Raw genomic sequence first — 24,863 nt, 5'->3', positions numbered from 1 at the left:
GCCCATACCGAGCTACTGAGCGTCTCTCCTGCAGAGTCTTCCACTGGAATTTATCTATCATCTCCGTAACGCTTTCGCGATTACTAAATGATCCTGTAACGAAGCGCGCTGCTCTCCGTTGGATCTTCTCTATCTCTTCTATCAACCCTATCTGGTACGGATCCCACACTGCTGAGGAGTATTCAAGCAGTGGGCGAACAAGCTTACTGTAATCTACTTCCTTTGTTTTCGGATTGCATTTCCTTAGGATTCTTCCAATGAATCTCAGTCTGGCATCTGCTTTACCTTCCAGTTGCTGACCTGCTATATTGTAGCTAAATCATAAGGGATCTTTCTTTCTATGTATTCGGAGCACATTACACTCTTCTCCATTGAGATTTAATTGCCATTCCCTGCACCATGCCTCAATTCGCTGCAGATCCTCCTGCATTTCAGTACAATTTTCCATTGTTACAACCTCTCGATAAACCACAGCATCATCCGCAAAAAGCCTCATTGAAACTCCGATGTCATCCACAAGGTCATTTTTGTATATTGTGAATAGCAACGGTCCTACGACACTCCCCTGCGGCACACCTGAAATCACTCTTACTTCGGAAGACTTCTCTTCATGTAGCTGCCATCAGCTACACTGAAATCTAATTTTTGTCACTTTTGCTAAACAAAAAAATCTTCCTACCTTTTTTAATATTACTATTTACGGCTGAAATCATCGATGCAGTAACCGCTTTATGATCGCTGATTCCCTGTTCTGCGATAACTCTTTCAAATAGTTCGGGTCTGTTTGTCACCAGAAGGTCTAACATGTTATCGCCACGACTCGCTTCTCTGTTTAACTGCTCAAGGTAGTTTTCAGATAAAGCACTTAAAAAAATTTCACTGGATTCTTTGTCCCTGCCACCCGTTATGAACGTTTGAGTCTCCCAGTCTATATCCGGCAAATTAAAATCTCCACCTAGAACTATAACATGGTGGGGAAATCTACTCGAAATATTTTCCAAATTATCCTTCAGGTGCTCAGCCACAACATCTGCTGAGCCAGGGGGCCTATAGAAACATCCAGTTACCATGTCTGAGCTTGCTTTAACCGTGACCTTCACCCAAATTATTTCACAATTCGGATCTCCGTCAATTTCCTTCGATAATTAATTCAGTGATAATTACTGAATCCGTACATTATGATCTGTGGACAGCAAAACTTGACATCTCCATCATGATAATGCACCCGCCCATAATCTATTTGCTTCAATATGGCTCATTTTGAACTCTATATTTATGCATGAGATTTTAAGTTTTATTAAAAATGTTGCAAAACAGTGTTTCGTTATGATTTTTTTTAAAATTTGGTGCCTAAACAAGAGCTGATTTCTCTATTAACTGTGAACCACTTTAAGAACATGAATTTCATGCATAATTAAAAATGAAAATATACAAACGTTAAAAGTAACGTCACTTTTGTACTTAGTAAGAAGTTATGAGTCTCCCAAGTATCAGTCCAGAATTTCTCTTATTACATATTTTATAGGTAGTTTTATCTCCTTTCTTAAGCGTGAATTGTAATGTTTGATCTTGTTTCTAGTTGGTGATATGAGGAAAGCATGCGAGGCAGTTGCTACCTATCTGCTCTTCAGTCCCGCAGACGAGACTATGCTGCAAAATAAGAAATATTACCTCAGTTTGCCGAAAGTGGAAAAAGAATTTTTTAAACCGCGGGAGGTAAGTTTAAAATAATGTATCTATAGAATAATTTCCCACAAAAGAATTCAAATTTCTGTTCGAACTTAAAAAAACTTTAAAATGTAGATTTTTCAGGTTTCCAAAATTTTATTGTGTTCAATGCAATGCAGGTTTGGCGTAGAAAGAATCAGTTCACATACTGATGTACACTGATAAGTCAAAACATTACCACCAGAGCCCTCCGCGATGTTGGACGCCTATTGGTGGCGTTGTGGGCACGTGTTGCGGTAACAGTACACTACTGGCCATTAAAATTGCTACACCAAGAAGAAATGCAGATGATAAACGGGTATTCTTTGGACAGATATATTATACTAGAACTGACATGTGATTACATTTTCACGAAGTTTGGGTGCACAGATCCTGAGAAATCAGTACCCAGAACAACCACCTCTAGCCGTAATAACGGCCTTGATATGCCTGGGCATTGAGTCAAACAGAGCTTGGATGGCGTCTACAGCTTCAACACGATACCACAGCTCATCAAGAGTAGTGGCTGGCGTATTGTGACGAGCCAGTTGCACGGACACCGTTGACCAGACTTTTTCAGTTGGTGAGAGATCTGGAGAACGTGCTAGGCAGGGCAGCAGTCGAACATTTTCTGTATCCAGAAAGGCCCGTACAGGACCTGCAACATGCTGTCGTGCATTATCCTGCTGAAATGTAGGGTTTCGCAGGGAAAGAATGAAGGGTAGAGCCAAGGGTCGTAACACATCTGAAATGTAACGTCCACTGTTCAAAGTGCCGTCAGTGCGAACAAGAGGTGACCGAGACGTGTAACCAATGGCACCCCACACCATCACGCCCGGTGATACAGCAATATGGCGATGACGAATACACGCTTCCAATGTGCGTTCGCCGCGATGTAGCCAAACACGGATGCGACCATCACCATGCTGTAAACAGAACCTGGATTCATCCGAAAAAATGACGTTTTGCCGTTCGTGCACTCAGGTTCGTCATTGAGTACACCATCGCAGGCGCTCCTACCTGTGATGCAGCGTCAAAGGTAACCGCAGCCATGGTCTCGTAGCTGATAGTCCATGCTGCTGCAAACGTCGTCGAACTGTTCGTGCAGATGTTTGTCGTCTTGCAAACATCCCCATCAGTTGACTCAGGGATCGAGACGTGGTTGCACGATCCGTTACAGTCATGCGGATAAGATGCCTGTCATCTCGACTGCTAGTGATACGAGGCCGTTGGGATCCAGCACGGCGTTCCGTATTACCATCCTGAACCCACCGATTCCATATTCTGCTAACAGTCATTGGATCTCGACCAACGCGAGCAGCAGTGTCGCGATACGATAAACTGCAATCGCGATAGGCTACAATCCGACCGTTATCGAAGTCGGAAACGTGATGGTACGCCTTTCTCCTCCTTATACGAGGCAGCACAACAAAGATTCACCAGGCAACACCAGTCAACTGCTGTTCGTGTATGAGAAATCGGTTGGAAACTTTCTCATGTCAGCGCGTTGTAGGTGTCGTCATTGGCGCCAACCTTGTGTGAATGCTCTGAAAAACTAATTACACTCCTGGAAATTGAAATAAGAACACCGTAAATTCATTGTCCCAGGAAGGGGAAACTTTATTGACACATTCCTGGGGTCAGATACATCACATGATCACACCGACAGAACCACAGGCACATAGACACAGGCAACAGAGCATGCACAATGTCGGCACTAGTACAGTGTATATCCACCTTTCGCAGCAATGCAGGCTGCTATTTTCCCATGGAGACGATCGTAGAGATGCTGGATGTAGTCCTGTGGAACGGCTTGCCATGCCATTTCCACCTGGCGCCTCAGTTGGACCAGCGTTCGTGCTGGACGTGCAGACCGAGTGAGACGACGCTTCATCCAGTCCCAAACATGCTCAATGGGGGACAGATCCGGAGATCTTGCTGGCCAGGGTAGTTGACTTACACCTTCTAGAGCACGTTGGGTGGCACGGGATACATGCGGACGTGCATTGTCCTGTTGGAACAGCTAGTTCCCTTGCCGGTCTAGGAATGGTAGAACGATGGGTTCGATGACGGTTTGGATGTAACGTGCACTATTCAGTGTCCCCTCGACGATCACCAGAGGTGTACGGCCAGTGTAGGAGATCGCTCCCCACACCATGATGCCGGGTGTTGGCCCTGTGTGCCTCGGTCGTATGCAGTCCTGATTGTGGCGCTCACCTGCACGGCGCCAAACACGCATACGACCATCATTGGCACCAAGGCAGAAGCGACTCTCATCGCTGAAGACGACACGTCTCCATTCGTCCCTCCATTCACGCCTGTCGCGACACCACTGGAGGCGGGCTGCACGATGTTGGGGCGTGAGCGGAAGACGGCATAACGGTGTGCGGGACCGTAGCCCAGCTTCATGGAGACGGTTGCGAATGGTCCTCGCCGATACCCCAGGAGCAACAGTGTCCCTAATTTGCTGGGAAGTGGCGGTGCGGTCCCCTACGGCACTGCGTACGATCCTACGGTCTTGGCGTGCATCCGTACGTCGCTGCGGTCCGGTCCCAGGACGACGGGCACGTGCACCTTCCGCCGACCACTGGCGACAACATCGATGTACTGTGGAGACCTCACGCCCCACGTGTTGAGCAATTCGGCGGTATGTCCACCCGGCCTCCCGCATGCCCACTATACGCCCTCGCTCAAAGTCCGTCAACTGCACATACGGTTCACGTCCACGCTGTCGCGGCATGCTACCAGTGTTAAAGACTGCGATGGAGCTCCGTATGCCACGACAAACTGGCTGACACTGACGGCGGCGGTGCACAAATGGTGCGCAGCTAGCGCCATTCGACGGCCAACACCGCGGTTCCTGGTGTGTCCGCTGTGCCGTGCGTGTGATCATTGCTTGTACAGCCCTCTCGCAGTGTCCGGAGCAAGTATGGTGGGTCTGACACACCGGTGTCAATGTGTTCTTTTTTCCATTTCCAGGAGTGTATTTGCATATCACAGCATCTTCTTCCTGTCGGTTAAATTTCGGGTCTGTAGCACGTCATCTTCGTGGTGTAGCAATTTTAATGGCCAGTAGTGTATGTAAGCGGAGCAGACACGGACGAGGGATCACCCTAGCAACGGTTTGGGTTTCAAATGGGAAAATCCGTTGAGATATTCGACTTTGATGAAGAGTAGATTTTTATTGCGCACAGCCTGTGAACGAGTATCTAGAAAACGGCGAAGATGGTCGAATGTTCACGTGCTACTGTTGTGAGCGTGTACGGAAAGGGTTAGGAGGACGGTGAATCTACCACTAAGCGCTAAATGGTTGGATATCAGAAACCCTGCACAGAACGTCGGCTTCGGAGACTTGTCTGCTCTGTACAGTAGGACAGAAGTGATCTGTGGTATCCCTGCCGAAAGAGCACAAGTTTTTCGGAACACACCGTTCATCGTACATTGTTGAACATGGAGCTCCGCAGCACAACACCCTAACCTGTTCACATATTGAACCGACGACATCGTCAATTACGACTGGAGTGGGCGTGGTATCATCGGGATTCGACCGTTGATCAGCGGAAACCTGTCTTCGGGTGAGTGACATTTTTGCTACATTAGGTCGCTGGTCGTCTCCACAAACGCCGTCAGCGAGGTTAACGGCGGCTCGAAACATGCAGCCCGCCACGGACTCAGGCTAGTGGGAGCAGTATTATGCTTTTGGGAGACATTCTCCTGCACTTGCAGGGGACCTATGGTAGTAATCAAAGACATGCTGACAGCTGCAAACCACTGCATCCATTCAAGCTTGATGTCTTCCCCGAGCAGTCCTGGTGGCCGAGCGGTTCTAGGCACTTCAGTCCGGAACTACGTGGCTGCTACGGTCTCTGGTTCGAATCGTGCCTCGGGCATGGATGTGTGTGATATCCTTAGGTTAGTTAGGTTTAGATAGTTCTAAGTCTAGGGGACTGATGACCTCAGATGTTGTGTCCCATAGTACTTAGAGCCCACCATTTGTCTTCCCCGACAACGTTCAGCAGTATAATTGTCCATATATCGGAGCCAGATCCTTGCTACAGTGGTTTGAGGAATACAGCAGGGGACCAAATTCGTGTGCTGCTTTCTTATGGAACCCAACCGGGTCGCTATCTGGCGCCATCATCGCGTACGCAAATCAGTGGCCCGTTATTTACTCGAATTACATGATCTAATGGTACATACATTCACAAACCTACCCACAAACTGTCGGATCCCCGATACGCAGAATCAGTTTTGTATTTCGTTCCAAAGCCAGACAAACACGCTAATAAGGAGATGGTCACAATGTTTTGGCTCACTAGTGTAATTTACACTTATCATTTTCAGTCGGAAAATAAGTATTCATTATAAAACGTTGAAAAATTTCATACGCCAGAAAGAATAGACTGATAGTCACATTGACAAACACAAGGAAATCGAGAGTTATAAAAGAACACAGCAACATATTTTCTCTCCATACAGACACTCGACAATTATGAGTACTGAGAACCATGGGCAGAAGATAGAATAAGTGTTATCCGTAACCATGAGTTAACACACATTGTCCCTGAAACTCAACATTAATCAAACAGTTTTACATATTTAAGTACAATAAGTTCTGTGACGGATAATCTCTTCCCATATTACACGTCCGCACAGTTTAGATATCAGTTAATTACTGGAATTATCACGTCCTAACATATCACAGCTTCTCCATCTCCACTGATCGGTGAGAACGCTGTGGCCATTCACATGCCGCAAAACATATGTATTTCGTCGAATACGTGTTCTGCAAGTTTTTGATGCGTGACTACGTGTATATTTCACTATATAGTTCTACGTGGGTCTCACCCTCCGTATTATAATGCTGCCCCCAAGGTGACGGCGAAAATTTTGAAGTCCATCAGAAAAATCAACCTTTGCTAGGGGTCTACACATTTAGATCTGCACCTTTAGATCCACTTATCAATAAAAATCACTAAATATTTCAGATAATTTTAATTTTATTCTTCATGTCTATGACATTAGTGTCCCATCACCTAGCTGCTGACAGGGAACAAATTTTCACTTTATTCCGGGTAAAACACAGTGCAAAAAGATTTTTAACACATGCTATTAATTATGAACCCACGGTAATTTAGTAGACACAGAAACGTAGAATTTTAAATACAATTAACAGACACTGATTAAGCAGCTACAGTTAGCCAAAATTCTCTGATCATATTTTAAGGAAAAGACCTATAAACAGCTACCATTAATTTTGAACCCACGCTCATTCAGCAGACAGCAAAATAGAGAATTAAATAAAGTTAACGGTCACTGAATAAGCAGCTACCGTTAACCATAATTCACTGATCAGATTTTAAGCAAATGACGTTCAAACAACTGCTATTATGAGTGTTGGGACCATAAACCCCAGCGGGAGGGGGAGTGAAGAGCCAGAGGTAAGGACATCCACGGAAGTTGCTTAACTTGGTCAGGATGGCCACCATCCTTCCAATCCTTAAGCCTGCAAGAGACCGGACCACCTTCACTAGCATCGAACTGGCCAAACAAACTCCAAGTCGCTGATGTGTTTTCCAAAATATCATGCCCACTCACGGAAACCAGTTCGCAGGGCAGGCGATAACAGGCACTCAAAATCAGGCTCAGCGCCTTCACAGGAGTCAATTCGTTCTCTCGCGTACCATCCAGAACTCCAGACCTCTCGCGACGCCGGCCAACTCGCTCTCCATACCACAGATTCACTCCCCAAAACCTTCCAGCTTCGCAGTTTTGTGCCCACTGACGGCTCCACCAGTTTACCTTCAAAGTTATCCAGACAAAGATCGTCAACGAGGGCAAATTCATAGAAGGCTGAGCCCACATGGCTCATCCTCTGCCACTCAAACTCAAAGACACCCCGCTGCAGTTTGGCACCAAGGCCAAAGCCAGAACCTGACTAAAATTTGAAATTACAATGAAATCAGACCTTTAGCTGCTTACAGGCGTTGATAAATATCAACGGGGACAGCTGAAAAATGTGTGCCCCGACAGAAAATAGTGCGACTGCAGGGACTTATGTCTGGAACGCTCCCCGTGAGACCCACACCTTCCAACTTCCTGTCCACATACTATATTTGTAGTGCCTCTGCCCACCATACTCGTTATTCGCGGCAGTGACCCTACCGAGTCCCATAAGATTTCGGGCAAATCTGAGTGCATCCGCACTGAAGAAGATCATTGTGCGGTAAGCCTTATCTACATGAAGCTGGTATCTGTACAGATACCATTGGTGATCTTGCACCTCTCAAAGAATGAAATTACAATGAAATCAGACCTTTAGCTGCTTGCGGGCGTTGAAATGGAAATGCCGAGTGGCTAGGGACTCCCGTAGGGTAGACCGTTCGCCTGGTGCAATTCTTTCGGGTTGACGCCACTTCGACGACTTGCGTGCCGATGGGGATGAAAGGATGATGATAAGGACAACACAACACCCAGTCCCTGAGTGGAGAAAATCGCCGACCCAGCCGAAAATCAAACCCGGGCCGTTAGGGATGACATTCCGTCGCGCTGACCACTCAGCTGCCAGGGGCAGACCTTACAGGCGTTGATGAATATCAACTGGGAGTGTTACAGAGATAGGTTCCTTCATGTGCCCTATTCTCTGTGTATGCGGTGGCTCAGTTGGATAGAGCGTCTGCCATGTAAATAGGAGCTCTCGCGTTCGATTCCCGGTCGGTGCAAACATTTTTCAACTGTCCCCGTTGATATTTATCAACGCCTGTAAGCAGCTAAACCTCTGATTTCATTGTAATTTCATTCTTCGCGAGCTACAAGATCACCAATGGTAACTGTACAGATATATGACTAAAATGTGTATTTAGAGATCTTCCCGTCAATTCATTATGGATCAAGATATTAACTGGACTCGGGAATCTAAAAAAAAATTCAGGGGCCTATAAAACGATGTGCCAGATTATTAGAAAGAGTTGCTCAAGCCTTGGCTCCGACGTGAAACCTACGCACAAACACACGGTCTCTGACCTTCCCTTGTACTCGCGCCTCCCACAATTGTATCTATTCGCCTTACGCCTATGCGCGAGCTGAATATTGCGCCTTTCTCTCTCCCAGGTATATTGGATAGTCTGGAAGGTGACTCGCTGAACAATGGTCCAAAGATTACTCACGGAAAATTTAATCGGATAGGCTAGGATTAATGAGGCCGGAGTGACTTTGATGATCTCTTGCTGAGCAGCATTAAAAACAAGATTCAACCACTGGACAGAAAGTTCCCAGCAATTTTGGAACCTAGCATGAAATATTATCGACGCAGCCATGCCTCGTACCATGATCGACACAAATATCAAAATGTCCATAGATCTAAATGCCGGAGCTTTATCACTTACCAGGGTGCTCAGTGGTCCAAAGACAGCAAAGATTTTGGTAAAATGTTGTGCAGAGTGGCCACTAGTGACCCCATAGTTGGGAATTAACCAGCTATAACGGGAATACCCAACTCAACGCCTGATTATCAGCCTAGAGCACAAATTCCCCTATGCTCTGGGTAGAATTAAAATTCCTCCAAGACGAAGAGAACTGGTAAAGCATACCACTCATACACTGAATATTTTAATTCAGCGAGAGGTAAGCAGGGCGATGCGTAGGCGGTGGGACGCCACTCCCACTGATGTAGTAGGAGGAGTACCGGCACCACCCCAGAACTGGACGCATCGGTCTGCACCATAAACGGCTTGCCGAAATGCGGGATAACTAACAAATGAGGGTTGCTACAGGTGGCTTTAATTGCCTCAGAGGAATCTTGATGACTCTCCCCCAAAGGAAGGGCTCGCCTTTCTTGCGCAAGTTATTCAACGGCGCCGATAACTGGGTGAAATTAGGAACAAACTTTCGAAAGAAATTTGCCATTTCAGTAAATCTGCTCACTCCTTTTTGCTCTTAGGAAGGGATGGGGGAGGAGGTGGGGAGTCACGGAAGAAACGTATACGCTCCTGATCAATGTTGACTCCTTGAGCCGAAACCAAGATATACAAGGGAGAGGCAAGGTAATTTTAGAAGGTGACAATAAGCCCGGCCTCCCTAGGACGTAATAAAACTTCTTTGAAGTGGTCCAAGTGTTCCCCAAACGTGACACTAAACCACCATATCATCAAGATAGTTTACTCGTATAAACGGATTTGAACTTAAGATCTCCCAAAACGTGGCCCTAAAGACGAGACAACGCGGCTGTGCCCGTACAGAGTCCGAAGGGAACGCGATTAAACACGTAAAGGCTCCAATCAATACAAAAGGCAGTTACTGGTCTGGAATCTCCCGTCAATGGTACTGTACCTAATGGTAGACTTGATTGAGGACCAGTGCAGAGAACCAACGGGCACCCGCGAACCTGGTGACGCAATTGTGAAGGTCGGGTGGAACTGATTCCAAGACGACTTTCTGGTTGAGTACTCTATAATCGACGACAGGCCAATAATAGCCACTCTGTGCTTTAAGAACAAGAAAAATTGGTGAAGCTTAGGGAGGAGCCGAAGGTCTAATGACACCATCCTGGAGCATTTTATTAATTAGCCTGGGTGGGGATAATATACAAGGGAGTATTTTAGGAAATTGTTACCCGTCCATAAAGGAGACCGTGTATAGAACCCTAGTGTGACCCCTTCTTGAGCACTGCTTGAGAGTTTTGGATACCCGCCAGGTTGGATTCATGTATGACATCGAAGCAGTTCAGAGAGGTGCTGTTAAATTTGTTATCGATAGTTTCGATCAACACGCAATTGTTACAGAGATACATTGTGAACTCAAATGGGAATCTTTTGTAACGTTATGTGTGTACATGGTGAGTCACTAACTATTGCCGCCTAGAGTAACTCCTAAAATATGAAAGGTGCTGCAAAGTTTGTGGGACAAAAGTTGCATGGGACTACGGGGGCCATAATATGATGTTGGTTTTTTGCTGCGTCAGAGATATGAAGGTCAACTTTTTTTTTTTAATGGGAGGCTATAGTTTAGTACTTATTTTCTGATAGAGGCTATCGAGACAAATCTAATTATGTGTAACAGCAAGGTCTTTGAAGGTCAACGAAGATCAAAAAGATGGCATGAACGTGCATTTACAGAAGGTGTTCGAAATGATGACCATTGTTATCAGTGCTACAATCTTCTTATCATGGATTGAGTGGTATTTCTTTTCACTTCGGCACTTACCGAAGCACATGTTCTGATATTTCTCTCTCGCTTATCTTCAGGTCTCGTTGGAACGTCTTTATAAACAATGTCTTTTACGAATCCCCACAAGAAAAAATCCAGACGCGTCAAGTCTGGCGAACGAGCCGGCCACGACACATCTCCTCAACGTCCAATTTGATTTGGGAATTGTCTCTAAAACTCATTTCTAGCCATCAGCGAAAAATGTGCCGGGCACCCATTGTGTTGATACCACATTCTGTTCCCTGTTCCTAAAGTTATTTATTCCAATAACAGACCTAATGTTTCTTTCAGGAGTGTGGTATACTTCCTACAATTAAGATTACCTTCGATGAAGTAGGGACCTATAATTCTGTCCTCCAGAATCCCACACCATACATTCACCAACCACGGTTTTTGGTGTGCAACTTGCCGGAGCCAACGTAGGTTTTCTTACGCAAATTAATATTTCCATGGTTTGTGAATGTAGCCTCGTCAGTAAATAAAATCAAATTAATAAATTTGTCATCCTTCTGAATCTGAAGTTGGGCCCATCGGCAGAATTCAATGCGACGTATACATTCCGTTCCAGTTAATTCTTGGAGGAGACTGATATGGGAAGGATGATATTTATTGCGATGCAGAACAGAAACAACACCGCTTTGGCTCATGCCAGATACTCTTGCAATTTGACGCGAAATAACAGAAGATCTCGAACGATAGTGGCAAGAGTACCAATTTCCGTTTCCTAGTTAGTAACTTTCCTTTGCCGGATAGCTTTCCGATGCGTTAAAGATCCAGTTTTTCTCAATTTATCAGACACACATTTTAAAAATACGACGAGTAGGGTGAGTACGTTGAGGATATCTTTCAGCCTATAAGTCTCTAGCTCTCACTTAATTTCGTTGGCATTCTCCGTGAATGAGATGCATATCGGCTTGTTTTTCGAAGGAATACATCATTCACATTCGCTTGCTTCGAGAATACTAGTCTTACCGTTCCTATTAGTGCTGTATTGCGAAACCGTCGAATGGCGTTTACATGTCAAAGGCACGTTAGGTGGATACGCCGTATTCGGCTAATATTTACTATTTGCACGATATACGAGAGAGAATTGTCAGAGCATGTACTTCGATAAGTGCCGAGGTGATAAGGAATACCACTCAATCCATGATAAGAAGATTGCAGCACTGCACTGATACCAATGGTCATCACTTCGAACACCTTCTGTAAATAGACGTTCATGCCACCTTTTTGATCTTCGTTGACCTTCAAAACCTTGCTATTACACGTAATTGGATTTGTCTCGATAGCCGCTATCATAAAATAAATACCAAACTATAGCATCCCATTTAAAAAAACAAAATTGACCTTCATATCTCTGACGCGACCCTACCTAGCACCAAAAAACAACGTCATATTGTGGCCCCCGTTGTCCCATGAAATATTTGTCGGACAAACTTTTCAGCTACTATCATACTTTCAGAGTTATTCTATGTGGCAATAGTTAGTGACTCACCCTGCATAGGCGAATTACCTCGTTGCCTAAAATTGGTACAAGGTAAGGAAAATTTGTTTGTACAGCTAAACGCAAATTGGTGGTCCAAGGGAATGCCGGGCCAGTCCATCACAGCAGGCTGGTGTGGCCGAGTGGTTCTAGGCGCTTCAGTCTGGAACCGCGAGGCCGCCACGGTCGCAGGTTCGAATCCTGCCTCGGGCATAGATGTGTGTGATGTCCTTAGGTTAGTTAGGTTTAAGTAGTTATAAGTTCTAGGGGACTGATGACCTCAGATGTTAAGTCCCATAGTGCTCAGAACCATTTGAACCATTTAGTCCAGCAAAGCAGTAGTATAGCCTTGCCAGGAACAAAGGCTGCCAGCTTGAATGGAAATGAGTAAAAACTAGAATAGGGAATTTGGACGGTGATTGCTAACTTAGCCGAATAACAGATGATACGCCAACAACGACGGACTGTAAGACAGTCTGTAAGATAATACATAGAGCTCCTAGAAATTCTATAATAAATCACAGTTAAATAATAAAGCAAATCTGAATACATCTGCAATCTCAGAACAGTGAGTCGCGTCCAATGAAAGAACAATAGTTTCAATAACTTGAAAACTTCAGAAGTTAATATTTTACAGTGACTAACTATTTTCATCAGCAAACAGCTGCAGATTGTTGTTCACCATATCTGTCAGATCATTTATACAGGGCAGGGGTACACCCCGTGGCGCACACACCGTGTGTAGACCCGCCAAGTGATCCACAACAGTTCCGTGACGCACATTTACACAATCTTCACGTCTGATAAGAGTTGATATCAGAGGTCAGCCTTGTCGCAACCCCAGGTCACCTGATCTGTGAGTGTGCGATACTTTGTGTGGGGAGCCCACAAGTCTAAGGTGCATCGCGACAACACTCATAGTCTTCAAGAACTGAAACAGAACATTCGTATAAGATTGCACAAATTCCAGTCCAGCTATGGAAATGAAATGAGCGTTTGGCGTCATTGGCCGGGAGGTCCCTTACGGGGCAGGTCCGGCAGCCTTGGTGCAGGTTTTATTACATTCGACGCCAACTTGGGAGACTTGCGCACCGGATGGGGATGTAATGATGATGAAGACAACACAACACCCAGTCCCTGAGCAGGGAAAATCCTCGACCCAGCCGGGCATCGAACCCGGGCCCCTTACGACGGCAGTCCGTCACGCTGACCATTCCGCTATCGGGATGGACAGTCCAGCTATGATCCGCCTTCAGCAATTTGCTGATCGCAAGAGATGAATGGTGGTCACTTTCAACTAGTGCTATTGTCAGATTAGTACTCTATTTCCTTTCCTCTGCTGTGTTTCTTTATAACCAGGAACTCTGTTCTCTGGGCCACTATTACTTGCCTCACCCTGTATATATAGACAATAAGAGCGGTCTCATTACATCTTGCGGGGCACTCCTTACGATACCCTTGTCTCTGATGAACCGTTGAGGACAACATACAGATTTCTATTACTTAAGAAGTCTTCGAGGCACTCACATATCTGGGAACCTAATCCATATTCTCAGACCTTTTTTAACAGTCTGCAGTGAGACACCTCATCAAATGCTTTTTGGAAATCTAGAAATAAGAAGTCTGCCTGTTGTCCGTCATCCATTGTTCGCAAGATATCACGTGAGAAAAGGACAAGCTGAGCTTCGCATGATCGATGCTTTCTAAATCTGTGCTGATTTGTGGACAGACGTTTTTCCGTATCAGGAAATTTATTATTTCCGAACTCATATTATGTTCAAGACTTCTACAGAGAACCAATGTTTTTGATATTGGTCTGTAATTTTGCGAGCCCGTTCTTTTACCCTTCTTATACACACAAGCCATTTCTGCTTTTTTCCGGTCGCTTGAACTTTGCTCTGGGCAAGAGATTCGCGATAAATATAAGCTACGTAAGAGAATAATACCGTAGAGTACTTTTTGTAAAACCGAATTGGGATTCCATCCGGACCTAGTGACTTATTTGTTTTTACTTCTTTCGGCTGATTCTTTGTGCCAGAGATGCCTATTACTATGTCCCCATAAGGGAATCTGCGTGACGGTCAAATGACGGTATGTTCGTACCACCCTCTCGCATGAATGATGTCTTAAACGTGAAATTTGAGACTTCAGCTTTCCTTTTGCTGTATTTATTGCCACACCACAGCGAATGAAACGGAAAGGACCCCTCTAAAACTCTCCAATTCAGCAACACCCTTGCTGCCGCCCACGCATCTTTGTTGAGCATGTGGGTACACGTGCCGAGATGTCAGTGCTCACTGCACACTGCGCATTTCCGCTAAATTTTAAACGGAAAGTAGGCGGGAGTGCAGTGGGACGAAACGTGTATTTTTTAAAAGTAAACTAGGTTAAAATGTAGCCACACGATTATTTATTTATCCGCAAACTAAACGCTCTTCAAAACTACTTATAAAATTGTTTAGCAGTCTATTTATTATTAAAAAAAATGTTCAAATGTCTGTGAAATCTTATGGGACTGAGGTTATCAGTCCCTACGGTTACACACTACTTAACCTAAATTATCCTAAGGACAAACACACACCTCCATGCCCGAGGGAGGACTCGAACCTCCGCCGGGACCAGCCGCACGGTCTCTCACTGCAGCGCCCAGACCGCTCAGCTAATCCCCCGCGACAATTTATTACATTTCGGATCCATGTTCGTAGAGTTTTTAGTTCCACCAGTCACAGTACAAAACTAAGTTCCAGACAGAAATTTAAACCATTGAAACACGTTTCAACATCACACCTTCATAGGACACAAGAAACAGTCTTGATTTAAGTGAGTAATACGACCGGACGCAGACGTACGTGGAGGCCGAAATCAAAACCCTGTGAGTCCGGAAAGCGAGGGAGAGAGGCGCACGTGGTTGCTAGGCACCGCCGAGAATCAGGTAATAATTTACATAACAAAATTATAGCGCCAAGACGCCGAATTTACTGATCCTAGTATCGGAGGGAGCTGTGTGAGTTGAAAGAGGCAGCTGTACATTCGAGCCATGACGGCGGCTATGCAACTGGTCCTGCTTGGTAAACGAGGGCCTGCAAGTTATTTGCGAAATGCGATGCAAGGCTGACTCACCGAAATATGTCCATGTACTGCCGTCGGAAAACCATCAGGTTGCAGCAATAATGAGCGTTTGTGCAGCGCCCGGGTCCTCATTAGAAACACTGCACATACAGTGAAATATCAAACGACACACTCTCGAAGCCATTGTTACTACCGATCAGCGCACACATATACACGACAATGGCGTCGTCTACCGCTAGGGAAACACAGTCGTCTGCTAGGGCAGACAGTGGGGATCTCTAAATGTGGAATTTAGAGGCGCCACAAGCACTTTAAAAATGTACCTGTCGGAAACTACGACACCAATTTGGTCTCGCGGTTGCTCTAGCGCATGAAGGTAGACAAACCGCACCTAAGGAATGACCAAAGGGTTGCTGTCGAACTTCCCGACAGGATAATGTAACACCCTTCCCTGCCCCTCCAACCCCCTCCCACGTGACGACGCCAAAGGAGAGCGCGAAACGTAAACGCTTAATAAGCATAAAACCCCTTCTTTAGTTCGGATCATGTTCAAATTCCGTCAAATGGTTCTGAACACTCTCTACTGGTTCCACCCTGCATACCACAAAAAAAATTACGACCGCACTACACTCCAAACGGGTCAGACCGCGTCCAGTGGGGTTGCAGCACCACCATATCTTTAGATTGGGGTTGAAACACCCAGGGGATAGCATCAGTGGCGCACGTTGTGAAGAACGTGGTCCTGTTGCTCATCTCACAGAAACTGCCGTTTCCGACGGTGAACTGTATGGGAATCAACATCCTAAGGGATGGAGTAGTTTCATTGACGCGCTTTAGGCCATCCCTGAGGACTTTTCGTGTCGATTCTGATCTGTGATGTGTCTGAAATGCTTACCTCGCGTACCGATAAGATAACCGAGTGATTTCAACGCTGGGTGTCGTAATTTTGACTTCCATAGCAGAGGCGGCAAAGGAAGGGATGAAATGTGGGTGAGAGAGGGTGGGATGACCTTCCCATCGTGTAACACGTCCAGGGTGACGTTGGTCAGAATTGTAAAATTTGTTGCCAATATTATTTCGTTAACCTACCTTAAACCTCACATGAGGGTCTGAGATCTGGCCTTTCCGCAAGTGCCGACACCTTGCTGTTTGAAGCATCTCTCAGCCCAAGAGAGATGCTACAGGGCACCATGCTTTTGAATTATTTCAGATGAAGGTCGTAGACATCTCTCAACCATATTTCAAAGACGTGTGTCAGAATGGGAGACAATCACGGGGTTTCGAAAAATTTATCCTTCAATTTTGTTGTTCAGTGTAGTATTGCATGCCTTTGGTATTTCCACCCTACTGAGCGCAGTCTCTGTTTTATTTAATATGGGTGTGTCAACCGTTTGCCTTCATAATGGTCTGCAGAGGACACTGTCAGTGAAGTTTTTGAATGTCTGTGGAGAAGTAGCAGACTATTCTTCATCAGCAACTGAAACCAGAGAAGATAGTGGTGTTGGACGCTGGGGCTCATCCCGAAGGCGTTCTCTAGGGTTCAGGTCGGAACTCCGGGCAAGCCAGTACGTTAGCAATGTTATTTGGAAATTTGTAGTAAGTTCCTGTGGGACCAAACTGCTAAGAAATTAGAATTATATATTAATAACTTCAGCTGCTTACGGGCGTTGATATATATCAACGCGGACAGGAGAAAATACGTGCCCCGACTGCGACTCGAACCCGGGATCTCTTGCTTACATGGCAAACGCTCTATCCATCTGAGCCACCGAGGGCACAGAGGATAGTGCGACTGCAGGGACTATCTCGCGCACGCCTCCCGCGAGACCCACATTCTCACCTTATATGTCCACACACTACATTCGTAGTGTCCCTGCCCAACACACTCATTACTCGTGGAAGACATTCTTACCAAGTTCCGTAAAAGTTCGGATAATATGTGTGCACCCCCATATAAGAAGAAGGTCATGGCCGGTATTGCCAGAACTATATACTTACACTACTGGCCATTAAAATTGCTACACCAAGAAGAAATGCAGATGATAAACGGGTATTCATTCGACAAATATATTATACTATAACTGACATGTGATTGCATTTTCACGCAGTTCGGGTGCATAGATCCAGAGAAATCAGTACCCAGAACAACCACCTCTGGCCGTAATAACGGCATTAATACACCTGGGCATTGAGTCAAACAGAGCTTGGATGGCGTGTACAGGAACAGCAGCCCATTCAGCTTCATCACGATACCACAGTTCATCAAGAGTAGTGACTGGCGTATTGTGACGAGCCAGTTGCTCGGCCACCATTCACCACACGATTTCAAATGGTGAGATATCTGGAGAATATGCTGGCCAGGGCAGCAGTCGAACACCTTCTGTATCCAGAAAGGCCCGTACAGGACCTGTAACATGCTGTCGTGCATTATCCTGCTGAAATGTAAGGTTTCACAGGGATGGAATGAAGGGTAGAGCCACGGGTCGTAACACATCTGAAATGTAATGTCCACTTTTCAAAGCATCGTCAATGCGAACAAGAGGTGACCGAAACGTGTAACCAATGGCACCCCATACCATCACGCTGGGTGATACGCCAGTATGGCCATGACGAATACACTCTTCCGATGTCGCCAAACACGGATGCGACCATCACCATGATGTAAACAGAACCTGGATTCATCCGAAAAAATGACGTTTTGCCATCCGTGCACCCAGGTTCATCGTAGGGGACACCATCGCAGGCGCTCCTGCCTGTGATGCAGCGTCAAGGGTAACTGCAGCCACGGTCTCCGAGCTGATAGTCCATGCTGCTGCAAACGTCGTCGAACTGTTCGCGCAGATGGTTGTTGTCTTGCAAACGTCACCATCTGTTGACTCAGGGATCGAGACGTGGCTGCACGATCCATTACAGATATGGGGATAAGATGCCTGTCATGTCGACTGCTGGTGATATGAAGCTGTTGGGATGCAGCAAAGCGTTCCGTATTACCCTCCTGAACCCACCGATTCCATATTCTGCTAACACTCATTGAATCTCGACCAACGCGATCAGCAGTGTCGCGATACGATAAACCGCAATGGCTGTAGGCTACAATCCGACCTTTATGAAAGTCGAAAAAGTGATGGTACGCATTTCTCCTCCTTACAAGAGGCATCACGACAACGTTTCACCAGGCAACGCCGGTCAACTGCTGTTTGTGTATGAGAAATCGGTTTGAAACTTATCTCGTGTCAGCATGTTGTAGGTGTGGCCAACGGCGTCAGCCATGTGTGAATGCTCTGAAAAGCTAATCATTTGTATATCACAGCATCTCCTCCCTGTCGGTTAAATTTCGCTTTTGTTATACGTCATCTTCCCGGTGTAGCAATTTTAATGGCCAGTAGTGTATATGGATATGGTGTCTGATCTTTCGGACATGTCCGAATGATCAGACACCATATCCATATAAGTATACAAACTGCTAAGGTCATCGGTCCGTAGGCTTGCACACTACTTAATCTAACTTAAAGTAACTTAGGCTAAGGACAACACACGCACCCATGCCCGAGGAAGTATTGGAACCTCCGACAGAGGTAGCCGCGCGAACCATGTCAAGTCGCCTTGACCGCACGGCCACCCCGCGTGGTAGGAATGTTATTGTCCACAAATAATTGCTTCAATATGTTGCTTTTGTCGTGGTGCATTGTTATGCTGATGCTATAAATCATCGTCTCCGAACTGTTCCTCTACTGTACACAGGACACAAATTTGCAAAATTTGTTCATATCCTTCGCATTTAGTGCAATAAGCAGTCACGCCTTAACCACGAAAAACGCACTCATACCGTAACATCACTTTCTCCGTACTTCACTCTTGGCACTGCCACACGATGGCAGGTAACGTTCTCCAAGCATTCGCCAACCAAAACCCTTCCGTCGGGTTTCCACAGGGTATATCGTGATTCATCACTGATATGCCTCATTTTCAATAATCCACTGTCCAGTGGCGTTGCTCTTTATCCTACTTCAAGTCTCACTTGGCACTGACTATAGAAATCTGTAACTTATGAAGACCTGCTCGACCATTGAACTCCATTCTTTTTAACTCCCTACGCAGAGTCTAAGTGCTTGCTAGACTCACTGATATTGATTTGGTAATATTTTTGAGAATATTTCTCGTGGAGAACAGCGGTTTTAAAATGGACACACCTTGTATAACAATCATTAAAAGAAGAAATTATTCCCATGGCGGTAGGCGGTGGCGGTTGTTACTCCGCGTTTCCACTTCGCAATCACATCACCAACAGTCGATCTGGCCAGCTTTGGAAGGGTTGAAATGTCCCTGATGGATTTGTTACTCAGGTGAAATCCATTGACCAGTCCACTGGTCACTGACCTCTCCTGACGGACCAATTCTGCTTTTACTACTTTTTTTACTGACAACACTATAGTCCCTGCCTGCTTTTATACTGACTGGTTCGCCTTTCGTGACATCTAGTGGTCAGTTTCTCATTACATAGGGGTGTCCGGATACTTTTTATCACCATGTTCCATTCCATGGGAAGGATGTGCCCCACTACCGTGATGTAATCCAGGACAGAAGTAGTTATGTCATCTGTCCTTTTTACTGCATTGCAGATCTGTATTTCAACTGACAGTACAGCTATCATCGGTGCGTTATAAGTCGTCATGTAGACCAGAGCTAATTATAACGTTGGACTAATACTTGTACATTCACGAGTTAAATTGGAACACGTGTCGTTATAATTACGTTCAGTTAACACGACTACATATAATGCAATGATGATAGCTGCACTGTCAGTCGAAATCTAGATCTGCAATGCAATAAATAAGACAGATAACATTACGACCGATGCTGACCTTTCTGTTCTACTTTCTATCGAATAGTGGTTCAAATGGGTCTGAGCACTATGAGACTTAACATCTGAGGTCATCAGACCCCTAAACTTAGAAATACTTAAACCTAACTAACCTAAGGACATAACACACATCCTTGTCCGAGGCAGGATTCCAACCTGCGACCGTAGCACCAGAATCGCCTAGAACCTCTCGCACCCAACGGCCGGCATCGAATAATGTATAAACAGCTGTATTAGGGAGAATACCCTGTCGAGACAGCGAATGGAATAGATCGGCGCTCACTTAAGTGGGATTCGGTGAGGCCTCGTTGTAGCCGTCCATGTCACAGGAGAGCGCACGATAGGCAAGAAGCAGTATATCAGCGCGTTTGATCCCGTCAATACCGTAGATAACCGACCCGTCGGACACTACATCTCTGAACTCGTGTGAGCAATTGACTTTACAGCCGGCCGGAGTGGCCGTGCGGTTCTAGGCGCTGCAGCCTGGAGCCGAGCGACCGCTACGGTCGCAGGTTATAATCCTGCCTCGGGCATGGATGTGTGTGATGTCCTTAGGTTAGTTAGCTTTAATTAGTTCTAAGTTCTAGGACGACAGCTAAATCCCGTCTCCGGCCATCCTGATTTAGGTTTTCCGTGATTTCCCTAAATCGCTACAGGCAAATGCCGGGATGGTTTCTTTAAAAGGGCACGGCCGATTTCCTTCCCCATCCTTTCCTCACCCGAGCTTGAGCTCCGTCTCTAATGACCTCGTTGTCGACGGGACGTTAAACACTAATCTCCTCCTCCTCTAAGTTCTAGGTGACTGATGACCTCAGAAGTTAAGTCGCACAGTGCTCAGAGCCAGCCAATTGACTTTACACGTATCGCAGTATAAAGGACGTACTGTGAGTACCTCGAATCGGGGAAAACCACTGCCGCCAGTCACCTGGGGCGGGCAACAGTGTGTTGAGGATAGGAGTCACCGACAGCTATTGTGCACTGTAACAGCGGTAAACGGATTACAGTCGTTGTATCAGTTGCTAATTTAACACTGCACAAGAAGCGCTGATAAAGCACACCAGTGACAGTCACCACCTGCCTATGGCCTAAAAAGCCTTCGATTTTGAACGTCCTCCCCCGTCTCCCCTCCGCGGACAATATCACCCCTTTTTTATAGTTCTCATTTTTGTTTATCCTATTTATTGAGATCAACACTACTTTATGATGAAAGCAATATTTCTTTTTTGTATGATACAGTTCAAAACATGGAAAACATACGCTCCAGAGTCACATTGCTTTCAAAAATAACGCTATTCCTTTTTCACTGTCTCATTGTCGATCAATTCAAAGCCCTAAAAAACAAAATGACAGATGTAAAATATATTCTGTATACTCATATTGCAATCGCTCACTTGGCTTAACGAGGCGGACTTCACCTACAGGGTGTTTCAAAAATGACCAGTATATTTGAAACGACAATAAAAACTAAACGAGCAGCGATAGAAATACACCGTTTGTTGCAATATGCTTCGGACAACAGTACATTTTCAGGCGGACAAACTTTCGAAATTACAGTAGTTACAATTTTCAACAACAGATGGCGCTGCAAGTGATGTGAAAGATATAGAAGACAACGCAGTCTGTGGGTGCGCCATTCTGTACGTCGTCTTTCTGCTGTAAGCGTGTGCTGTTCACAACGTGCAAGTGTGCTGTGGACAACATGGTTTATTCCTTAGAACAGAGGATTTTTCTGGTGTTGCAATTCCACCGCCTAGAACACAGTGTTGTTGCAACAAGACGAAGTTTTCAACGGAGGTTTAATGTAACCAAAGGACCGAAAAGCGATACAATAAAGGATCTGTTTGAAAAATTTCAACGGACTGGGAACGTGACGGATGAACGTGCTGGAAAGGTAGGGTGACCGCGTACGGCAACCACAGAGGGCAACGCGCAGCTAGTGCAGCAGGTGATCCAACAGCGGCCTCGGGTTTCCGTTCGCCGTGTTGCAGCTGCGGTCCAAATGACGCCAACGTCCACGTATCGTCTCATGCGCCAGAGTTTACACCTCTATCCATACAAAATTCAAACGCGGCAACCCCTCAGCGCCGCTACCATTGCTGCACGAGAGACATTCGCTAACGATATAGTGCACAGGATTGATGACGGCGATATGCATGTGGGCAGCATTTGGTTTACTGACGAAGCTTATTTTTACCTGGACGGCTTCGTCAATAAACAGAACTGGCGCATATGGGGAACCGAAAAGCCCCATGTTGCAGTCCCATCGTCCCTGCATCCTCAAAAAGTACTGGTCTGGGCCGCCATTTCTTCCAAAGGAATCATTGGCCCATTTTTCAGATCCGAAACGATTACTGCATCACGCTATCTGGACATTCTTCGTGAATTTGTGGCGGTACAAACTGCCTTAGACGACACTGCGAACACCTCGTGGTTTATGCAAGATGGTGCCCGGCCACATCGCACGGCCGACGTCTTTAATTTCCTGAATGAATATTTCGAAGATCGTGTGATTGCTTTGGGCTATCCGAAACATACAGGAGGCGGCGTGGATTGGCCACCCTATTCGCCAGACATGAACCCCTGTGACTTCTTTCCGTGGGGACACTTGAAAGCCCAGGTGTACCGCCAGAACCCAGAGACAATTGAACAGCTGAAGCAGTAAATCTCATCTGCATGTGAAGCCATTCCGCCAAACACGTTGTCAAAGGTTTCGGGTAATTTCATTCAGAGACTACGCCATATTATTGCTACGCATGGTGGATATGTGGAAAATATCGTACTATAGAGTTTCCCAGACCGCAGCGCCATCTGTTGTTGACAATTGTAACTACTGTAATTTCGAAAGTTTGTCTGCCTGAAAATGTACTGTTGTCCCAAGCATATTGCAACAAACGGTGTATTTCTATCGCTGCTCGTTTAGTTTGTATTACCGTTTCAAATATACCGGTCATTTTTTAAACACCCTGTAGCAATTGAAGACACAACTGCCTCTGTACCAGGAAGAGGTAAGCCTTATGGAACTGTTTCCCAACACAAACCATTCTGAATCTGCTCACGACTTCTTTTCCTACATCTCTACCCCGTTCCCATTTTAGTGCCCAAAAACCTCTTCCATTTTTCTTCTTAATCTTCTTCTTCTTGTCCCTCCTACTACGCCCTCTCTCTTTTCCTATTCATTGGCTCTTACTGTACTTACCCCACCAGTTACAGGAATCAATGATTAGTGTCGACTACAGCTATTGGACTCTTGAAGCATGTTAAAAGCCGCCTCAACTGAAGAGGTAGATGCCGATGGCAAGGTACGAGAGCAAATTCGTCGAAAATAATAAGGGGTGATGCATCCAGTTGAGCATGTGGTGGAGTCCATGTGATGACACATCGGTGCTGTTTTCTGGACAAGCGAGGATGCTACGTCTGTATAGTGCTGGATAGGCGTTATCAATTAATGATGTATGTATGCAGAGTTAAGCGACGAATGAAAATTTGTACCACTGCCGAGATTCGAACGCGTGTCTTCTACTGACTAGGCAGATGCGCTAAGCACTACGCTCTACGCCATCCTGGCACACTGCACAGACGGTCCTAGGACGCCTCCCTCCCCAAACCAAATTCCCAGTCACGCCCCAGGAGGGTTTAGGTGGGAGGTGTGCTGGGGTATCTACATCTAAATCTACTTGGATACTCTGCAAATCAGACTTAAGTGCCTGACAAAGGGTTCATCGAACCAGATTCACAAAAGTTCTCTATTATTCTAATCTCATTCAGCACACGGAAAAAACGAATGCATATATATTTCCGTGAGAGCTCTGATTTCACTTGCTTCATTATGATAATCGTTTCTCCCTACGTAGGTCGGTGTCGACAAATTATTTTCGCATTCGGAGGAGAAAACTGGTGATTCAAATTTCGTGGGAAGGTACCGCCGCAACGAAAAACGCCTTTGTTTTAAAGCTGTCTCCTTGATAATACGAAACGTGCTGCTCTTCTTTGAACTTTCTTGATGTACTCCGTTAATCCTATCTGGTAGGGATCCCACACCGCGCAGCAATACTCCAAAAGAGGATGAACAAGCGTAGTGTAAGCAGTCTCTTTAGTAAAGGTGTTGCATCTTCCAAGAATTCTGCCAACAAACACCGTCTTTGTTTCGCCTTCCCCACGACATTTTCTATGTGTTCTTTCCCATTTAAGTTGTTCGTAATTGTAAGTCCTAGGTATTTGGCTGAACATATGGCCTTTATATTTGACTGATCTCTCGTATAACCGAAGTTTAACGGGTTCCTTTCAGCACTCCTGTGGATGTCCTCACACTTTTCATTATTTAGGGTCAATTTCCAATTTTTGCACCATACAGATGTCTTTTCTAAATTGTTGTGCAATTTGTTTCGATCTTCTGATGAATTTACTAAAATTATTTCTGTTTTACTCGATGACTTTCCGTCAGTTACTACGAGCTATGACCTCTCCGACAGGAAATCATGAATCCAGTCACATAACTGAACGATTTCTATAAACACGCAATTTGACAACAAGCCGCTTCTG

General features: G+C 45.5%; 1 protein-coding gene across 1 annotated transcript in view; it reads left to right on the top strand.

Annotated features, from left to right (window-relative positions):
* Positions 1-24,863, top strand: part of LOC126299002 (endoplasmic reticulum protein SC65-like) — a 419,949-nt gene that overhangs the window by 323,567 nt on the left and 71,519 nt on the right. Inside the window, exon 5 of the mRNA XM_049990633.1 lies at positions 1,580-1,716. Within this exon, the coding sequence (XP_049846590.1) occupies positions 1,580-1,716 (137 nt within the window). The remainder of the gene's footprint in view (positions 1-1,579; positions 1,717-24,863) is intronic.

This window comes from Schistocerca gregaria, chromosome X, assembly GCF_023897955.1.
Source record: "Schistocerca gregaria isolate iqSchGreg1 chromosome X, iqSchGreg1.2, whole genome shotgun sequence".
Taxonomy (NCBI): domain Eukaryota; kingdom Metazoa; phylum Arthropoda; class Insecta; order Orthoptera; family Acrididae; genus Schistocerca; species Schistocerca gregaria.
Note: the sequence above shows the minus strand (reverse complement) of the source record. Positions and strands in the feature narration are given on the sequence as shown.